At 41.5% G+C, this 17,224-nt stretch overlaps 1 protein-coding gene across 3 annotated transcripts in view; it reads right to left on the bottom strand.

The window, feature by feature from the left end:
• The window catches only part of LOC143214218 (uncharacterized), an 86,040-nt gene that overhangs the window by 11,550 nt on the left and 57,266 nt on the right, over nt 1-17,224 (bottom strand). For all 3 annotated transcript variants that reach the window (XM_076434959.1, XM_076434957.1, XM_076434960.1), the window contains exons 2-3: nt 7,568-7,878; nt 7,220-7,431 (exon numbers count right to left, since the gene is read on the bottom strand). In XM_076434959.1, the coding sequence (XP_076291074.1) occupies nt 7,220-7,431; nt 7,568-7,877 (522 nt within the window). In that variant the 5' untranslated portion in view covers nt 7,878. The remainder of the gene's footprint in view (nt 1-7,219; nt 7,432-7,567; nt 7,879-17,224) is intronic.

The raw sequence follows: 17,224 nt of genomic DNA, 5'->3' as shown, positions 1-17,224 counted from the left end.
CGCGATTCCTGTTCTAAATCCTGGTGAATGGACTAGTCGGCGGTCGTTTTTCTCATTCGAGGATCGGATTAGCGGCATTTTAGGCTGCCAGACGGCGAAACGAGCCGCCGGGAGCCGTCAAAGGAGGCAACGTTTCGCAAGCGCCAGCGAATAGTCGACGCGAAAGTCCGCTCCGCTCTGCATCGCTCTGCATCGCTCTGCATCGCTCTGCACCGCTCCATGCCGAGAGGGTAATGAGCGGGCGAGCCGACGTTTTGCGCTCATTCAGACCGTTTTATTCGATTACCGCGCGGCGAGCTCTTAATTAACGTGAAACGGTAACGTTAATTTCGAAAACGCGCACGCCCGCCGTCGGCTGGATGGCTTCCTTTTTTCATGCCGATTCGCCGACACGCGTCGGGGGATGAAAGCCCCCAACCCTGATCCCCCGTCTGTCCTATCAAACGTTTCCGTCGACGAATACGTCGGCGCGGCGCGATACAGCCTCGATGTCGTCGGGAAATTATTCGAACTCCTCTGGAAACATCCTCTACCAGAGGAACAACCATAGTTATTTGTGACAGAAAACTGATTCTGTCGAAATTTATGTGGAGGAATGGTTGATATTCAACTTTTAACAGTGCACACCATTTTTGGTCTCATGCTATTTAATATAAAATATCAAACATTATTTTTAACTCAAACGGACGTTCGTCGAAACAGTGAATCGCGCGAAAGGAAGAAAAAAGACAGATCCTTCCCCGAGATGGCAGGACAGGACACGAAAACTGTTCAGAAGCCTCTTATCGATATTTCTATCGAAATCACTTGATAGTTGAGGGGGAAACTGAGGGCCCGCAGTTATTGCCTCGTTTTTGTCGGTTTTGACGGAAACGGTGAAGGAAACGCGGAGAAATCGAGTTTCGAGATTATTATCCTGCGATTCGATTTTCCAGAATGACACAGCTTCGGAGAAACTTTTCCCTCGGAGAGGAAGGGCTTCCTGTTCTCTGTAATATTAATGAGATAGTAAAAAAGTGGATGCATGATCGCTGACCGTGGATTGAACGGGAATTTATTCGCCGAGCCACGACGCCAGACGATTCCTTTCTGCGGAACAGACTCCCTTCTGTGGAAACGAATTTGGGAAAAAGGGATGATCGAAACTTCGTATTCGCAATTGGACGCGATAAAAATGTATCGCGCTATATTTTGTACAGGGTGTTAATAAATGTTTGGTCTTGGCAAGCATAGGCGTGTTCTACATCTTCGGATCGATGGAGATCTGTAAAAAAAAGTTGCCGCAAAATTGTCCTTGACCTTGAATTTCAAGGTCAAATTTTTTTATTGCATTGTATTCTACGCATCATGAGGATAAAAAGTGTCAAAGGAACTATTGGTCAAAACTCAACCGTTCTCATAAAAAATAATAGTAGTGTTATTACTAATGAAGCATGCAGTTACTATTGTTGTTTATCTGTTGTTTATCGGAAATCTAACATAATTAATATTACCTTCTATGTCTTGAAAGATGTTCATCTTCTATTTCTTCTTCTGAGCCAAAGAACCGATCCATTCTGATTAATATTTCTTAATAGCCGAGCTTGACTGCCAGCTTCAATATGGCCACCATTGTTTTGCAAACAGGTCTCTAATCTGTTCTGAATATTGTTTATAACTCGCTGATGTAAATTTGTTATATTTCGTAAATGTTGGAAGGCATGCTCTATTCGAATTTTTAATCTTCCACAATTCTTATTTCGTGCACCGATTTATACACTGTTCCTTTACCGCTCCTCATAAGAAAAAATCTAATGGATTTAGATCGGGCGATCGCGAAGGCCATATAATTGGTGCAGGTCTTCGACCAATCCATTTAGATCCAAACATTTGATTTAAAAAGTCTCGAACCGGCCGACTAAAGTGTGGTGGTGCTCCATCGTGCATAAAATAAGTAAAACGACGCCTCTCACGCGGTATAATAAGACATAGATCGGTCAACAATCGTGAACGTAAAAATCTAAGGTAATTCTCACTTGTTAAACGATTTGGAAGATAATAAGGACCACAATAATTCTGTTTCCTAGAATAGCTGCCCACACATTGGCTGCAAAACGTCCTTGATTGAAATGTTGCATCATGGCACGAGGGTTTCGATAATTCCATATTCTAACATTTTGCAAGACTGTGTCTATGTCAACAACTAGAATTTCCAGTTGAAATCTACAATTTCTATGAATAAAATTCATCTTACAGTCGACAAAACTTCCGCATCAATGTTTGGCGAAACGGTTGAGTTTTGACCCATAGTTCCTTTGACACTTTTTATCCTCACGATGCGTAGAGTACAATACAATAAAAAAAAATTTGACCTGGATATTCAAGGTCAAGGACAATTTTGCGGCAACTTTTTTTTTACAGATCTCCATCGATCCGAAGATGTAGAATACGCCTATGCTTGCCAAGACCAAACATTTCTTAACACCCTGTACACTTCGTTTTTTTACGAAACGATTGTGAATTAGCTGAGAAAGGGCTTTCTCGAAGAATCCCCTGTCCCAACATATCAATGAATAAGATTAGAGGTATCGTTCTACATAAGGGTGGAACACTGCCAACACAAAATTGCTTCCGGTGAGCATCCCCAGCCGGTTAGGTCCGGCTTTAATACTATTCTCTTCTCCGATACCGTCGTCCGGTAGTCTTAACTATCGTAATTTCCCATAGAATACGGCGAACTACTTCGAAAACATTGTAATAAACCGGCTCCATTCCGAGCGAAATTTATCGTTTTTCTCCTCCTCGGATAGAAAAGTTTTTTTCCTCTCTCCCTTTCTCCCTAGAAAAAAAGGAAAATTACTGCGGCGAATATGCATTTGCTTTACGATGACAGGGCCACGGCGATATAATACACTCGCGCGTGGGAAAATTGTTATTTATACCGCGGTGTTTCGTGTTGCTTGTTGTTGCGTCACCTGGACGCATTATTCATTGCGAAAACCGGGAGCGTTACACGAACTCCAATAACTTCTCATTCGAACTTGAATTATTTAATGGTCGCATCTTTCGTCGGCGAACACGATTTTATGACGCGTCTTTTATTCACGGCCGATTAGATTGACGGGCTGAGAAATTTATTCGCTGTTATGTCACTTCTGCATCTTTACGCGCAGTTGCATGTAAATGAAAATTAAATTGAAAACTGTGTGCGAGAGATTCTTATTACATTTTTAATCACGCGGTGTGGTTGGTAAGTAGAAATTATGTTTCAAGTGGGGCGCAATAAAATTCTTTTCCGACTGTTCATTTTTGTCTGTCTGTTTGTTCGGTACAAATATTGCAATTGATTTTAAACTAACTTCTCGATGTGCTAGAGACTTGAAATTTTAAACATAGCTCAGAACTGGATGACAATGCAATATTTAAAAAAAAATTTTTTAAAAGCCTATGCGTTTAGGAGATATAAACTACGAGGTTAGAAATCTGTATATAGGGGCTAGGAAACATTATTTTATACTTTTTAGTCCGTTTTAAAAACGTGGTATTTTTTAAAAATTTATTTTTATTTTCTATGGACCGGTCGGATATTTATTCTCTCTCTCTTGTATTCGGTGGTTAATAAATTAATTTGTGAGGCGTTTATAAATGGCTTGGCACTATTTGGAATATTCTGCAGAATCGCGGACTGTACGGAATAGAATTTCATTTTTCATCGGACCTCCTCTCAAAATTGATCGCAGCAGATGCAGGGAATGGCAAGGAACGAAATCGCCGGCTGTTAAAAAGCGAGACGTTGAATCATTCCAACTTTTCCCGGAAATTAATGGCGCAGGTTTACCCCCCACTGTTCCGCGAACATTGTCAGATCGACTCGCTCTCTCGAGAGGTTCCGTGTCAATCCGAGGAAACTTTTCGACACGCGCAATTTATACCGTTTCATTCATGGGTCGGCAACATTAATCTCCCTCGGAGATTGTTGCCCGCCGCGAGTTCACGCGATATTGAGACAAGCGGTCGGAAAGTTGCGAACCTAAATTATAGAGCGAGTTGCTTGAACCTTGCCAAGCGAGATTCTCACGTTGAAAATGTGTTCGCGCGAACACGCTGATAAAATCACGAATTTTTCCTGACATTTATTCACTTCTATCGCCGATGATACGATTATTATCAAAGCAGAATCACAATTGCGGAGGATATCGGATTAAATTCTACATTTTATTGGACTCATTTGCGCTCGGATTTGTTTCATCGGAGAATTATAATTTTTTTAATCTGCAGGCTTTTGTTGAAATGCGATGAAACAGATTTTCTGCATGCATTGGCGATTATAGATATTGTTTCATGTGCAATGTAAAATGTATTCAGCAAATTCTCACGATTCAGATAAATGTATCAAATGTATTTTACAAGTATTCTAAAGAATATTGAGGAATACAAAAAAGTAATGTAACAATATGAAAACTCTGAACATCCTCCGCATTGAATTGAACAAGCACTTCTGCCCAGAAAGGGCAGACCTTGAGGCGAAGGGGGAACATACATAATATTACTAAAAAAAATCTGATGTACCGATGCTGTAGTATAAAAGATACGGCGTTTAGCAAAAAGGGCATCGCATAAAGGAGGGGAAAGTGGGTGAATATATTGTAGAAAAGGAAAAATATTCGTCGATCCTTGGGTGTTTAGGGTGGGGGCGTATACAACACCAGGCAAATTGGAGGACCATCCCCCAGCTTCGAGGACCACTTTGCCTCTGGCTCGCCGTTTCGCATAGTTCTGCGGCGCCGAGCGACACATAAATTTCCGAGGCACATCGTGGTGGCCGTCCCCCACGAAAAACACTGTTACCCTCGGTGTCGACCCACTTCAAAGTCCCGGTAACGATGCCAGGACTCTTCGAATTTCGCTGAGCTCGTGCCCTCCCATTCTCACCTCGTCCCATCGACTGCCCCTCCCTTCGATTCGCCGTGCAATTTCGGCGGACCTCAGATTTTTCGCGAAAAAGACCTGCGAACGATTCACTCGGAAAATGTCGCTCACTGCCAGTTAAAAATGAGTAATGGAATGACGATTGAAATTATAAGCGGCACAGGAATTCCGACGATCGAAGCAGCGAAAGAACTCGTTCGGCAAGGTGTTTGAATTTCTCTAAAAGCATTAGACATCGGTCGATCAAGGTTTCCATTCCCGACTCCACTATCGTCGGAAAGCACTCCCGTTTCTTCGATTCCAATCGGCGGCGTTTCCTTCTGCTGTCGAATTTCCATCGAACAGAAAAGATTGACCTTCGCCAGAGTCCGCGGAATGTTCAATTTTGATTGCGCCCGCTGATCACCGTTCCAATTTCCTTTTCGCGTTTAATGACCGAGTACTTTTCCCTTGCAGCGGTGAGAGGAGAGAGAGAGAGAGAGACTCTGCTCTCTTACAAAAATCCTCTTCGAATCTTTTTAATTCTTTAGAACCGTCCCGATATTGCATGTTCCACGTCAATGTATAATATACGTATACATATAAAATTATCAAATTCATTAGTCCGGAGACACATCGATTATTTTTACCTTCACCTTGAACCCTCGCCGAGGAATTTTTCACGAGAATAAAACGACGGTGATCGCGAACCTCGCGGAAGATCACCGAGGAGGAAAACGAATAGCGGGATTCTTATTGTGCGGGAGAAAAAGTTCGACTCGCAATTATCGAAGAATTAGAACGGCCACGGGATTGCCGGATAACATCGATTTTCTGAATTCCGCTGCTCTTCGCGGTTATATTTGAATTCGGGACAGGGAGAGCCCGCTTATCGTCTCGCCTTTTTCCCTCCGTCGCGATTAAACTTTCTTTTATTACCGCTTAAATTCTTCACTCCGATTATTGAGACTCCTTTATCGGGTTCCTTATTGGAGATCCCTCTGATCTTCCACTGATATTCGCATTAATTTTTACAATAGCGGGTCGTTTTTAGAACTCGACCGCTTGTTCTAGGACATTGCTGAAAATAATGATCGAAACGTCGAGTTGAACGTGAAAGATACGGACGGACAGCGCGATTTATCCGTGAAATTTATTTGCCGCGAGACAGGAACGAATATTCATTGGACAAACAATTTTTATATCTGACACACCGGTCCGGGAATTAAATTGTCAGTAAATCACGACGCGCTCCAGCCTGATATGGAGCGAGGCTGACATTACATTTATCGCGAAGTTATTTTTTAAAAGCCCGTTCTATTTGCGATGCTTTTTAGTAATTAAATAGTTTGCGGGAGTATAATAGCTCGCTGTTCAGAGGCGGAGAAATAACTTTTATGAAACGACAGTGGAATACAATTTCCAATTTCAATTTTTACGTTCATCTTATCGGATTTAAACTTCAAACGATTAAGGTGGAGCGGGGTAAGTCCGTTAATTGGTTATTTTTATTATAATATTAGGTTGGGGAAAAAGAAATCCATCATTTCTCCGCTTGAGATAACGTAAAAATTACTCTAGCTTCTATTTATTAACGTAGTATAAGTTAGTATGAACTATTCTACATAAATGTCGCCCAAGAATAAAGGTGTTTTCCTCGCTTAAATTAACCAATGCCAAACAGTCACGTGCGAGGTACACGTACAACTTTGAGGTTACCCTGAACGTGCAATAGTTTACAAGTTATTCATATATTCTGTGTGATTATTTTAGGTAAGTACAACATTTTCTATTGTATTTTTTAAAACTTATGGAGAAAAACACTAAGATGATCTTGCCCCGTAAACATTACTACACGGGGCAAGTCCGTACTGTCACGGTGAGGTAAGTGCGTACTGTATGGGTAACTATAAAACTAAACAATATAATTTAAGAATCATTTTATAGCAGGCTTGTTAATCATTCTTTTCTTGCCTCGTAGCACTTGAAACAAGGTTCGAAAGAATTTTTAACTCTCATAGACGGACTTGCCCCATTTTCGGGGCAAGTGCGTAGTAGTTGGCACTTTGTACAATATCCTATCAAAATGATAATTTTCTAGCAAAATTAGAATCCTACATAATACTAATTCATCAGTGATAACTGTGGAAAGAGTTTGATATCAAAAGCGTTAAGTTTTTACATACCAGACTGAAAATACACCAGTTTAAAGTCTAACTTTGCAAAAACTAGGGGGGGGGGGACTTACCCCACTCCACGTTACTTGCAGATTATATATATAAAGGACCTTTTGACACAGTTCGTGGTTGATTTAAAAATACTTGTCACTCACCTGCCACGTTTTCGAAATCGCCACATCATAGGTGGGCGGCGGTGACACCATAGAGGGAATTGCGTAAACAGCTTGCGCTCTACAGTGCGCGTTTAATTGACTATTTCCCATTTCGTTGACGCTAGAGTTCGGCGTGTCCGGGATCGTGGCGTACAGGGCCTCTGGTATAGTGTCCTCTCGAATTCCTCCACCGAGTATGCTGGAGCCTGAATCTACGCAACATCGGAAAAACAAATCAGAATAAAAATGTTTGGAAAAAGAAGACCTTGGAATGTTGATGGATCGTGAAAAAGGAATCGAGAGAGAAGTATTATAAAAGGTACGGGAAAGTATTTTTAGGTTACGTACCGATGTAAGTGTAATGCGATTCTGCTCTGTCGGCGCTTCGAGTCCTCCTCGAGTGATTCAAACGCTTCTCGTACTTGTTCGTCTTCGTGGTTTGCCTCGTTTGATCCACGACCGAGCTGCTGCTTCCGGTTTCAGAGCTTCTATTCTTTGAGCGTGCTTCATCCTGTTGTTTCTTGCCGGATCGTCCTTCTTGCTTGCCGCTCTTCGATTTTGATATCCTGATCAGCTTCTTCGTGGACAGAGAGCTGTTCCGGGATTTCGGTTCGACCACCACCCCGCACTCGCAGGCTGGCGCGTTTTCGTTAGGCATTCTGGAAAAGATCGAATAACATGTCAGCACCTTCAGCATTTACATGACAGCTGTTTGGCTGAGGTGCTTGTTTAATCATGAGGACTGAAATGGAGCCATTGTGTAAATTGTAACAGGTCAAATAATAAATTAACAGATTACTGTACACGTGATATTTGCCATTTTGCGGTCGGTTATAACGGGAATAATGATTTTGATTGAAAGTAAACAGCGCGGATTAACTGTCAGTGGAACAGACCTGTACATAGTCGGACAAGCGGACAATATAAATGCAATGCTGCGCGTTACAGAAGGATTCGCAACTATTCAGCATGATTACGCATCTGAATTTGATGGGAATAATAATTTACAGATGGAGATGGTAGAAATTCGTAGTAGAGTGCGCCTATATACATATAATCAGACAAGGAACGAAGGAAATATTAAGTTGTAAAGAACTAAATGCAGGATTAAAACCTATGTTTTTAGAGTGTTATAACTCACATAAAAAACAATTTTATTAACATTTTATTAAAATTGTTTTAATGGAAACAATAATATGAAAATTAATTTTATAGAAAATTTAATATTGTTCAATAGTAACATTAAATTATTACGAGAATTGAATTTAACATTATCGAGGGGAATAGTAATAAAATTAATATTTTACAGAGAATTTAATATTATCTAAAAATATAAAGCTGTGCATTCGTTGACACTTCCTTCGCTCCATACCTCGTTGATATTCCGAACCGCTTGAGCGGCACTTCGGCCTAGTTTGAACTTGTAGAAAAAAGTAATGCGAGAATCGCGTTTTGACATCCTGAAATAAAAGCCAAATCTATCTATACAAATAAAAATGTAAATGGTCCTTTGTTCAAAATCTTAAATCTCCGAATTGGCTGAACGTAGAAAGATCTCGGGAAGGTTTTAGAGCAAACCGCATTCGAGAAAGTCCATTCGTTCAAAAGTTGTGACATCATTAGTGATAACTTATAGTTATAACTTTTGACTGGTAGCAACTATATTCAATTTAAGGTACTCATTGTGAGAGGGAGAGAGAGTGAGAGAGAGAGAGAGAGAGAGAGAGAGAGATAGGTGGATCTAATATATAAAGTAGCAAAGTATGTCTGTTGCGCTTTCTCTTTTCTTTCTTTTCCATTTAACCAGACTGAGCAACAACAACGCGTGGGCGGGTACAGCTAGTAATTTAATAAAAATTTGAATAAAATTAAATATCAAAAGCATAATTACATAGAGCGTAACACAAGCTTTAAAATGACATATAACTCTGTCTATGTCACATAAAATTGCAATTAAAACAAAGGGACAAAAATAATAAACCTAATAATACGATGAACAACGTTATACGTAGGTAATTAGCTTATCCGATTAAGTTCGTTAAGATTGATCATATTCAGACTGGAATATAGTGAATTCAAACTAGAATATACTTGAATAATCTTCAATATGCGGACGTAATAGCATTGTGTACAGTAGAATAAATAGTCGTAGGTTGTGTAAAGCAGTTGAACAGGATCATTTAAAGTACACATAACAGAAATGAATTTACACGCGAGGCAACCGAGCACGGATGATTCAGTATCGAAACAGTAGGAAGGTCCGTTCGTGGTCAGACACGGGTTCAATCTCGTCTAAACCCCTAAACTCGTTGGGTTTACTGTAAAGTATTATTTGGATTGCACCACACAGAATAGGGTACACACAGATCGAGAGCAAATAGCATTCCACCGGAATCACGAACGAATGCATGATATCGACACTCTCTCTCTCTCTCTCTCTCTCTCTCTCTCTCTCTCTCTCTCTCTCTCTCCCCCTCTCCGTTTCTCTGCGTCCCTGTTTCTCGCCCTCTCCGTCCCTCCATGGGCCGGTAATGCCGGCGTATAATCTGGCAGAATAACGCAACGCGTTTCGTGGGATCGCGTTATGTAGCTCACGGGCCGAAAGCCATTAATAACCGTGCCATAATGGCCTCTAATTGGAGTCACTTCGAAACGTTTACCCTCGAATAGGGCCTGGAGCCAGCCATTTGATTCTGTGTGGGTGCGATTAAGGGCGTCGAGAGTGAAGGGAACGAACTTTTTGCGGAATCGCGTCGCTGCTTCGCAATCTCCATTACAGAATAAAATCGTAGAATATTCCCGATATCCAATGATTCACCGTAGCTTCTCCTTTCAATGTGTTCTTTCACACTTTTTCTCATTTTTCTCGTTCTAATGTACAGTGGAATCGCATTCTAACAATTTTTCAAGCTATGCTATTCGCACTGGTTACAATTTCTTTTCGAAAGTATCTTAATTAAGAGAAATCTGCGCTTACGGGAGCACAGAGGCAGCTCGAGTAGTTATTATCAGCGACGTTCCACGCGAGCGCACAGCCAGAGGAGGACGATTGATCAAACATAAACATCTCCAGGCCCCTCCGCTTTTGAAACTATCAACGGAAGTAGCTATCCAGATGATAAACTCGTCTGAATGCCTCTTGGAGCGTCTCAGACGTAGCAATAAATCGATAATCGCGGATGAAGATGCTAAAGGAGGGGAGAAGCCGGGGGATGGAGAAAGCAGAGCCGGCCCTGTTCGGTTAATTATTCGATTCTCGGGAAAAGCCTCTGGTCCTCTTTTCACCGAGGGAGACAGGCAAGCTCGAAATCAAAGGGAGTCGCTTTGATCCGAGATTTAAAGGCGTGATTTACTGGAATCTGGAAAGGAGTGGGTTTCTTTCTCGTTCCTGTTCCCCTTTGTAACGCGCTACTTTCCTGGAACAATGCTTTCAATCCTTTTACACCGCATCGGCAACCCCTCATCCATCCTTTCCGATAATGTTTCTTTCAACTATGCTGTACGCAACACGTTCGTCAAATAAAATATATATTAAAAACAAATTCCCTTTGAAAGTGTTATAACTTCAGAGAAAATCGATATTTCCACTCTTAAAAAATCCGGTACACTCTCGAAATATGCGTTAATAAGCACACAAAGTTTGGGATCTATATAGTTGCAAGTTGCGACGGTCTTCCTGAAAAAAATTCCCGAAAGTTTGCTCGATCACCGTCCCGGCGGAGAATAACGCTTCTTCTTTGAGCAGCCGATTTAATTAGCTGTCGCTGGTTAATGACGGTGTTCAAATGGCAGGCTTTTCAATCGTGCACGGGTAATTTATTAATGAAACAAATCGAGCGTTCGTCCGAACCTTTCGTCGAGCGACGGGCGGTACCGTGAAACGTACCCGGGAAATTGAGCAACGCCTCGAAACGCGAGATAATTACGTGGTCACGCGTAACTAATTAATGGACGGAATTAATTAGAAAACGTTTCCAATGCTATGGTTATCCGCGCGCCGGTGTGCCAGGGTCTCTAAGCCGCTTTTCGCACGGCAACGCGCAAAAAAAGCGATTTTTCGATCCCCAGCGAGAGGAAGAGAGAGAGAGAGAGAGAGAGGAAGTACATTACTCCGTGGGCTGAGATTTTGCATAAGTTAATTGCGAACGGGATTACACATGGGTATCGGGTGCAAAGAAGCACGTTGGCGTAGAGACTGCGGGAATAATAACGATGGATCGCGGTGCAAGTTTCGAGGCCGGCTGATCGACAGCCAAAAATTAAACGAAAAACAGATTATCGGTACTGCGATTCGCGTACCCACCGGCTGAGACGATGACAAGGTCGGAAATGAATTCGAAACTTGAAATTGAATTCCCCCAGGGACGGTGTTATAGATACTTTCATTTCAAGGCTCGTTTCTCCCGGAATTTATGATGCCGCGAATAGAAAAACCGACCTCCTCCTGGAAGATGCTGCGAGTAATTGGATGCGTGGACGGGGAAGGAGTGCAGGAGTATGATAAGTCGGGCGCAAAAGGAATTAAGTGTTCCAGTAAGTAGGGAAGGTTCGTTGCGGTCAAACGAGCGAAGAGACTCCAATATGTGTTCCAATTTGCATCGTGCATTTTTTAAAATTTTCACTTGTATTCCAAGTGGAATTGGTCGATGTTGAACCGACACATCGATGAACAGATGATGTTTCCTTTATCTATTCACAGTAGCCTTCATTTGGCTGTATCGAGTCATGTCACTCAGTCACTGACACAGGTACAGGTTCACTGATAAACTCATTGGATATCAGGTGTGTTCAAAATGTTGCGGTATGTCGTTATCCGTTCACTGCTAACTGGAAACCAATATCTCTGACCCTGGGTCATCCCTGTTCGATAACATTTTTCTATGAAACATGCTTTCGTTCCAAATACATTTTGTTCGTCTGTTACGGATGAAAAATGTTCAACTTCAATTTTATTATCAGTTCCACGATAAAAACAAAACCTACCGACCATCAAAAGTGATGTGTATAGTATTATAGAAATAACAAGATTAAATTTATTTCTATTTTGTGCGATTTTTACGATAATATGTACTGGAGTCAAAAAATATACTCAATAAATTTCTATGAAAACACACCGTTAATTGTCAAATAAAAAAACATACGCGTGGAAAACCACGCGCGGTAAAAGTAAATATATCATAGAAAAAATAATGAACGATCAAAATTTGCGACGCAAAGAAGGAGAGCGTATGGGAAAGAAAGAAACATAGTTCATAGCATTTCCCGTACGCTCTCCTCGACGACTCGCGATGGCTGAATGTGAGAAACAGACATCAGCGTTCGAACCGGAAGTGTATCGTCACAGAACCCTCGCTCTTGTATTTCTGTATTTGACAAACTGTGTGTTTAAAAACGTATGGTTTAACATAATAAACGTTGCATTGACATTGTATGTGTCCCTACTAGCGGGGTTGCCTCCAACTTTTTCTATGAAAACCCTACATCTCTCGATATTTAAGAAAATGTATGTCTCTTGACAGTAGCAGCACTGTCGCGCCGCCCAATACTTCTCGCGGCTCCGCTACATTCTGCCGAACAATGCAAATTACGCCTCGAAAACGCAAAAGTAAGCCAAATTGGGATACGTCCCCGCTAGATTGACCTTTTATTTAGCGATTGTGACTACGTAGGGGCCCCAAATGTGCATTAGCGAGACGCGGTTTGTTAAATGCCGGACCCTTGCAGTGTGTGAGTGTGCCTCCACACTCTCGCTCGAAATCGGATCGGCTAACCAACCCCACCACTTCCGTTACGCATTTTCGTGTCGCGAATTCCGTGACGCGAAATTAGGCTTACACCCTGCCAAAAGAAGTTTCACTTTAAAAATCCAAAATGGGTCATTTGACTCCTCGTGGTAGGTTTAGTGTTAAACTCCGACGTTCTACAGGGTTTCGGTGACAACCAGCAAGAAATTCAGGCGCAAGGATATCTGTGAACGTTTTCGCTCCCCTTATCGCGCCGTTTGGCGCTGATGAGCGGCGCTGTTTGTCCTGCTCGACGACAACAATGATCGCGTCGGAGTTTTGGGAACGAGCGTCGACACGGCGCCGGTTCCTTCGTGATCATCAAGGACCCGGCGAATTCCGTTTCGGGAATATGCAAGCGACGTTGATTGCAAATTGGAGCGAGTCTCAAAGTAGCTCGGGATTCTGCGGTTAATCCTGAAAACGTTCGGGCTGTAATTCCAGACGCCTGACACACGAGACGATGTTCTGTCCCGCGATACTGCCAATTTCGGATTAATTGAAATTCAAGCGTGGCCGCGTTGTCGAAAAAGCGCGTCGACGCTCGGCTGACACGCGATCACCGCTGCCCGTCGCTTTAATTGCGTTTCGAGTAATCAGCTTTAAATACGGGAATTCCGCATCCGTTCTCCGGTTCGGATGTTTTGTTTTACCTACTTCATTTTCAACCGGATTCACACCCGACTGCGCTTCTACGAAAGAATTTCGAAATTGCTCTGACTTGAATTATACAAAGCTAAGTTGGTTCGTTCCGGCATTTACTTTTGTAAATACTTTCTTGTAGTTACCGCTTTTAATTTAGAGTTATCCTATGTTTGAGGTGTTTGATCATTCTACTGTAATGTCCATGCGTGGGATGTTTAGAACTTCAAGAGCCTCATTTTAATCATGTGTTATTATTACTTGACATAAAAACAGCGAATGAATTGCATTCTTTGCATTCGTGAACCTACCACAGTCTGTAGCAAGCTCGAATGGTCCCAGAACTCGATTAAACAATCTAATACACCGTGCTTGGCACGATAACTATATCACTGCGGAACAAACGTCAGTAGCGACCATGTTAATAACGTCTGCCATAATTGGAACGTCTGATCTCCTTACAGTAGGATAATGTTGGAGAAATCGCGAGACGTCCCACGACCGAACGGAATTAATACCGGGAAGTAATCGATGAAATTAATTTTCCAACCGGGAACACGAAGCTCCCCGGGTATAATATCTCCGAGTGAATCTGCTTCGGTTGCAACGTCGAGATACATGCGCGCTCGGTGCATCGGCAGGTGCATCGCGGGTGCAGGCGCGCCAGAGAGAAATCGGTGCGCGGAAATGAAATTACGCGACGCGCTGCGAAATGAGCTCCCGGAGACCTTAGGTAGTTTCGACGACAAACTATTCGCCACGGTCCCCGTTAGTATTCATTCCGGCTGCTGGCAGCCGCCTCCGGCGAACTTTCGGCTCCCGGTGTGTCAGCCCGTGGAACGCCTTCCGTCATTCCAAAGACTTTGACCGAGTGCTAGCGATCTATCAAACAAGCCCGACACCGTGCCGATCCTTTTGTTTGCTCGCCCGTTTGCTCGATCATTCTCCTTCAGCCTCGTAACTTCCTTTTTCCAACGAATTACCATCCTTCCACGAGAACCAGGTTGCATCGCGGAGACAAATTGATACGCTGTAAGTAGAGCAGGATCAGCTTCGATCAGGCGAGTCGCTTGTAAAATGTTGGCGTCAGTGCAGCAAGTCGACGTTATGTCAGGCGACATATTCTTTAATTCTTCCTTACCCCTTTTGTCAAACGTTATACTTTTGACAGTTGAGAAAATAAGAACACAATTTTATTTATATCGCACACAAAGCAGGAAAATATTAAAATTATTCAGTTAAGAGGGTAGATTCGCGTTTCCAGGATTGCGAGGGTGCGGGATTCGCCTTCTCATTTCACGTCTCATTCCAAAAGTGCTAGATGAAAGATCAATCTAGGCCGCGATCGCCCTCAAAAGTCCTATTTTTACGTTTACGGCGTATAATTTACGTTATTCGGAAGCACGCAGCTGTCGCAGTTTTATGAAAATAACTACAGTTACTCGAATTAATATTCTGACGCTCTAAAAAAAAACTTTTTAAACAAAAAATTAAACCGACTTCGAAAAAACGCACTAAAAAGTATAAAATAATTTCCATTTAATATATGTGAATACACACGAACTTCAATACAATACAATCTTTTCGGAGGCGGCGCAAATATATTATTTAAATATAAATATATTAGTATTTAGAACAATTTAAGGATTTTCGTAATTTCCAGTGTCGAAAATTATCAATTTTGCGCCGCCTTCGAAAAGATTGTATTGTATTTAAGTTCGTGTGTATTCACATATATTAAATGGAAATTATTTTACACTTTTTAGTGCGTTTTTTCGGTCGGTTTAATTTTTTTTTTAAAGTTCTTTTTTATTTCACACTTTTTTATCTCTGTCAGCCGTCACATTCCAAATCGTAATTTATAAATATCTGAAAGCCGCAATCGATAACGGTAACGACGTCGCGTCGTTACTGTTCCTAATGTCTAACATTCAGCGGAGTTCACGACGGTATCACCACCCTACATTTTCGCAAATAAAATCGTAATTAATAAAGAAATGTAAAATTTTTTTGCATGGGGGACAATCTCGGGAACATACTCTACAAGATGCAAAAGGTTTCGTTCCGATTGGTCCATCCATCTCGGCGTAATCGGTGAACATACATAGAAAAAAAAGCGAAAAAAAAGAGAAAAAAGGACACATACAGATCGAATTGAGTAACCTCCTCCTTTTTCGAAGTCGGTTAAAAAGACGATAACTTTTTAAATATTGTACTATACGATTTGAACTTTTTTTGGAAAGCTAGAGCAAATAGTTTACTATAGGATCTGAATTTTTTTTCAAAAATAGCAATTGATCAGAATTGTGGAAAAAATATTAAAAGTTGCATTTTACAACTTCTTATGTGGGCCTATATTGAAAATATAAAAAGTACGTTTTGTAGGTCTGTGTCAATTGTATGCACTGTGAATGTTTTCATCGAAATCGGTTGATGTGGGACAAAACGACAGGCATTGAAAGATGTAAGAATTCTTACTAATTCTTGTCGCTCATTGCAACGTCGACCGATTTTGACGAAATTTTCAGAATATTTTTAACTGACACAGATCTACAAAACGTATTTTCTAAATTTTCAATATAGGTCCACATAAAGAAATTGTAAAATGCAACTTTTAGTATTTTTTCTATAATTCCGATCAATTGCAATTTTTGAGAACATTTTTTTCATATCCTGTAGTAAACTAATTGCTTCAGATTCCAAAAAAAGTTCAAATCATATAGTATAATATTTTAAAGTTATCGTCTTTTTTAGACCGTCCGAATATTAATTCGAGTAACTGTACATGCACAGCTCTATGCTTCTGAATAATGTAAATTACGGTTCGTAAACGTAAAAATAGGTCGTTTAGATTGATCTTTTACCTAGCGTTTTTCTCTACTGCAGAACCGCGTGTTTATATTATCGAGAAATGAGAACGCGCATTCCGCACCATTGCAATCCTGGAAAAGCGAGTCTACCCCCTTAAAGAAGGACCACGTTCTCGATTACAGTAAAAATTATTATATTGCTGGCATGTACTCGGATGGATAAAAGAGAAATCTACAAAAAAAAAAAACGTCGCGTTTGAGATTGTACGTTTTTCAGAGGTAACAGGGTCCGCTTTTCTATGAAGAGGAGAAAATCGCGAGGCTAACAATAGCCAGTGAACGGGCGAGGGGGCAATTCAGTTTTAAACAGAGAATAGCGAGCGAAATTGGGAATAGGGGTTGAAAGGGTAGCAGAGATGTTCCGAATAACTTCTTTTTAATCTCTCGGTGGAGGGGGAAAAAGCTGGATGTACGAGGGAGGAATAGGTATCCCTTTCGATTCGACGGCGCGGCGATACGAAAATTGGATTGTGCCACCGGCGTAGGATGTGCTCGATGTCACACGGCAACCGAAACGTTCTCTCGCGAAAAAGTTTTCTCCGTGCTGCGCGTGTGTACTTATACGTGTGTGTGTATTCAGGAAGGGAATGAAATTTACGCGTGAAAGAGAGAAAGGATCCTTTCACAGAAAATCTCGATGTAGCATGGTACGTTGCCGTCGGGACTGTGACGGCTCCCGACGCTTCCTTTCTGATATTTACCTCCGATTT

Source organism: Lasioglossum baleicum, chromosome 12 (genome assembly GCF_051020765.1).
Source record: "Lasioglossum baleicum chromosome 12, iyLasBale1, whole genome shotgun sequence".
NCBI lineage: Eukaryota > Metazoa > Arthropoda > Insecta > Hymenoptera > Halictidae > Lasioglossum > Lasioglossum baleicum.
The sequence above is the reverse complement of the archived record's forward strand: the minus strand, read 5'-3'. Positions and strand labels throughout refer to the sequence as shown.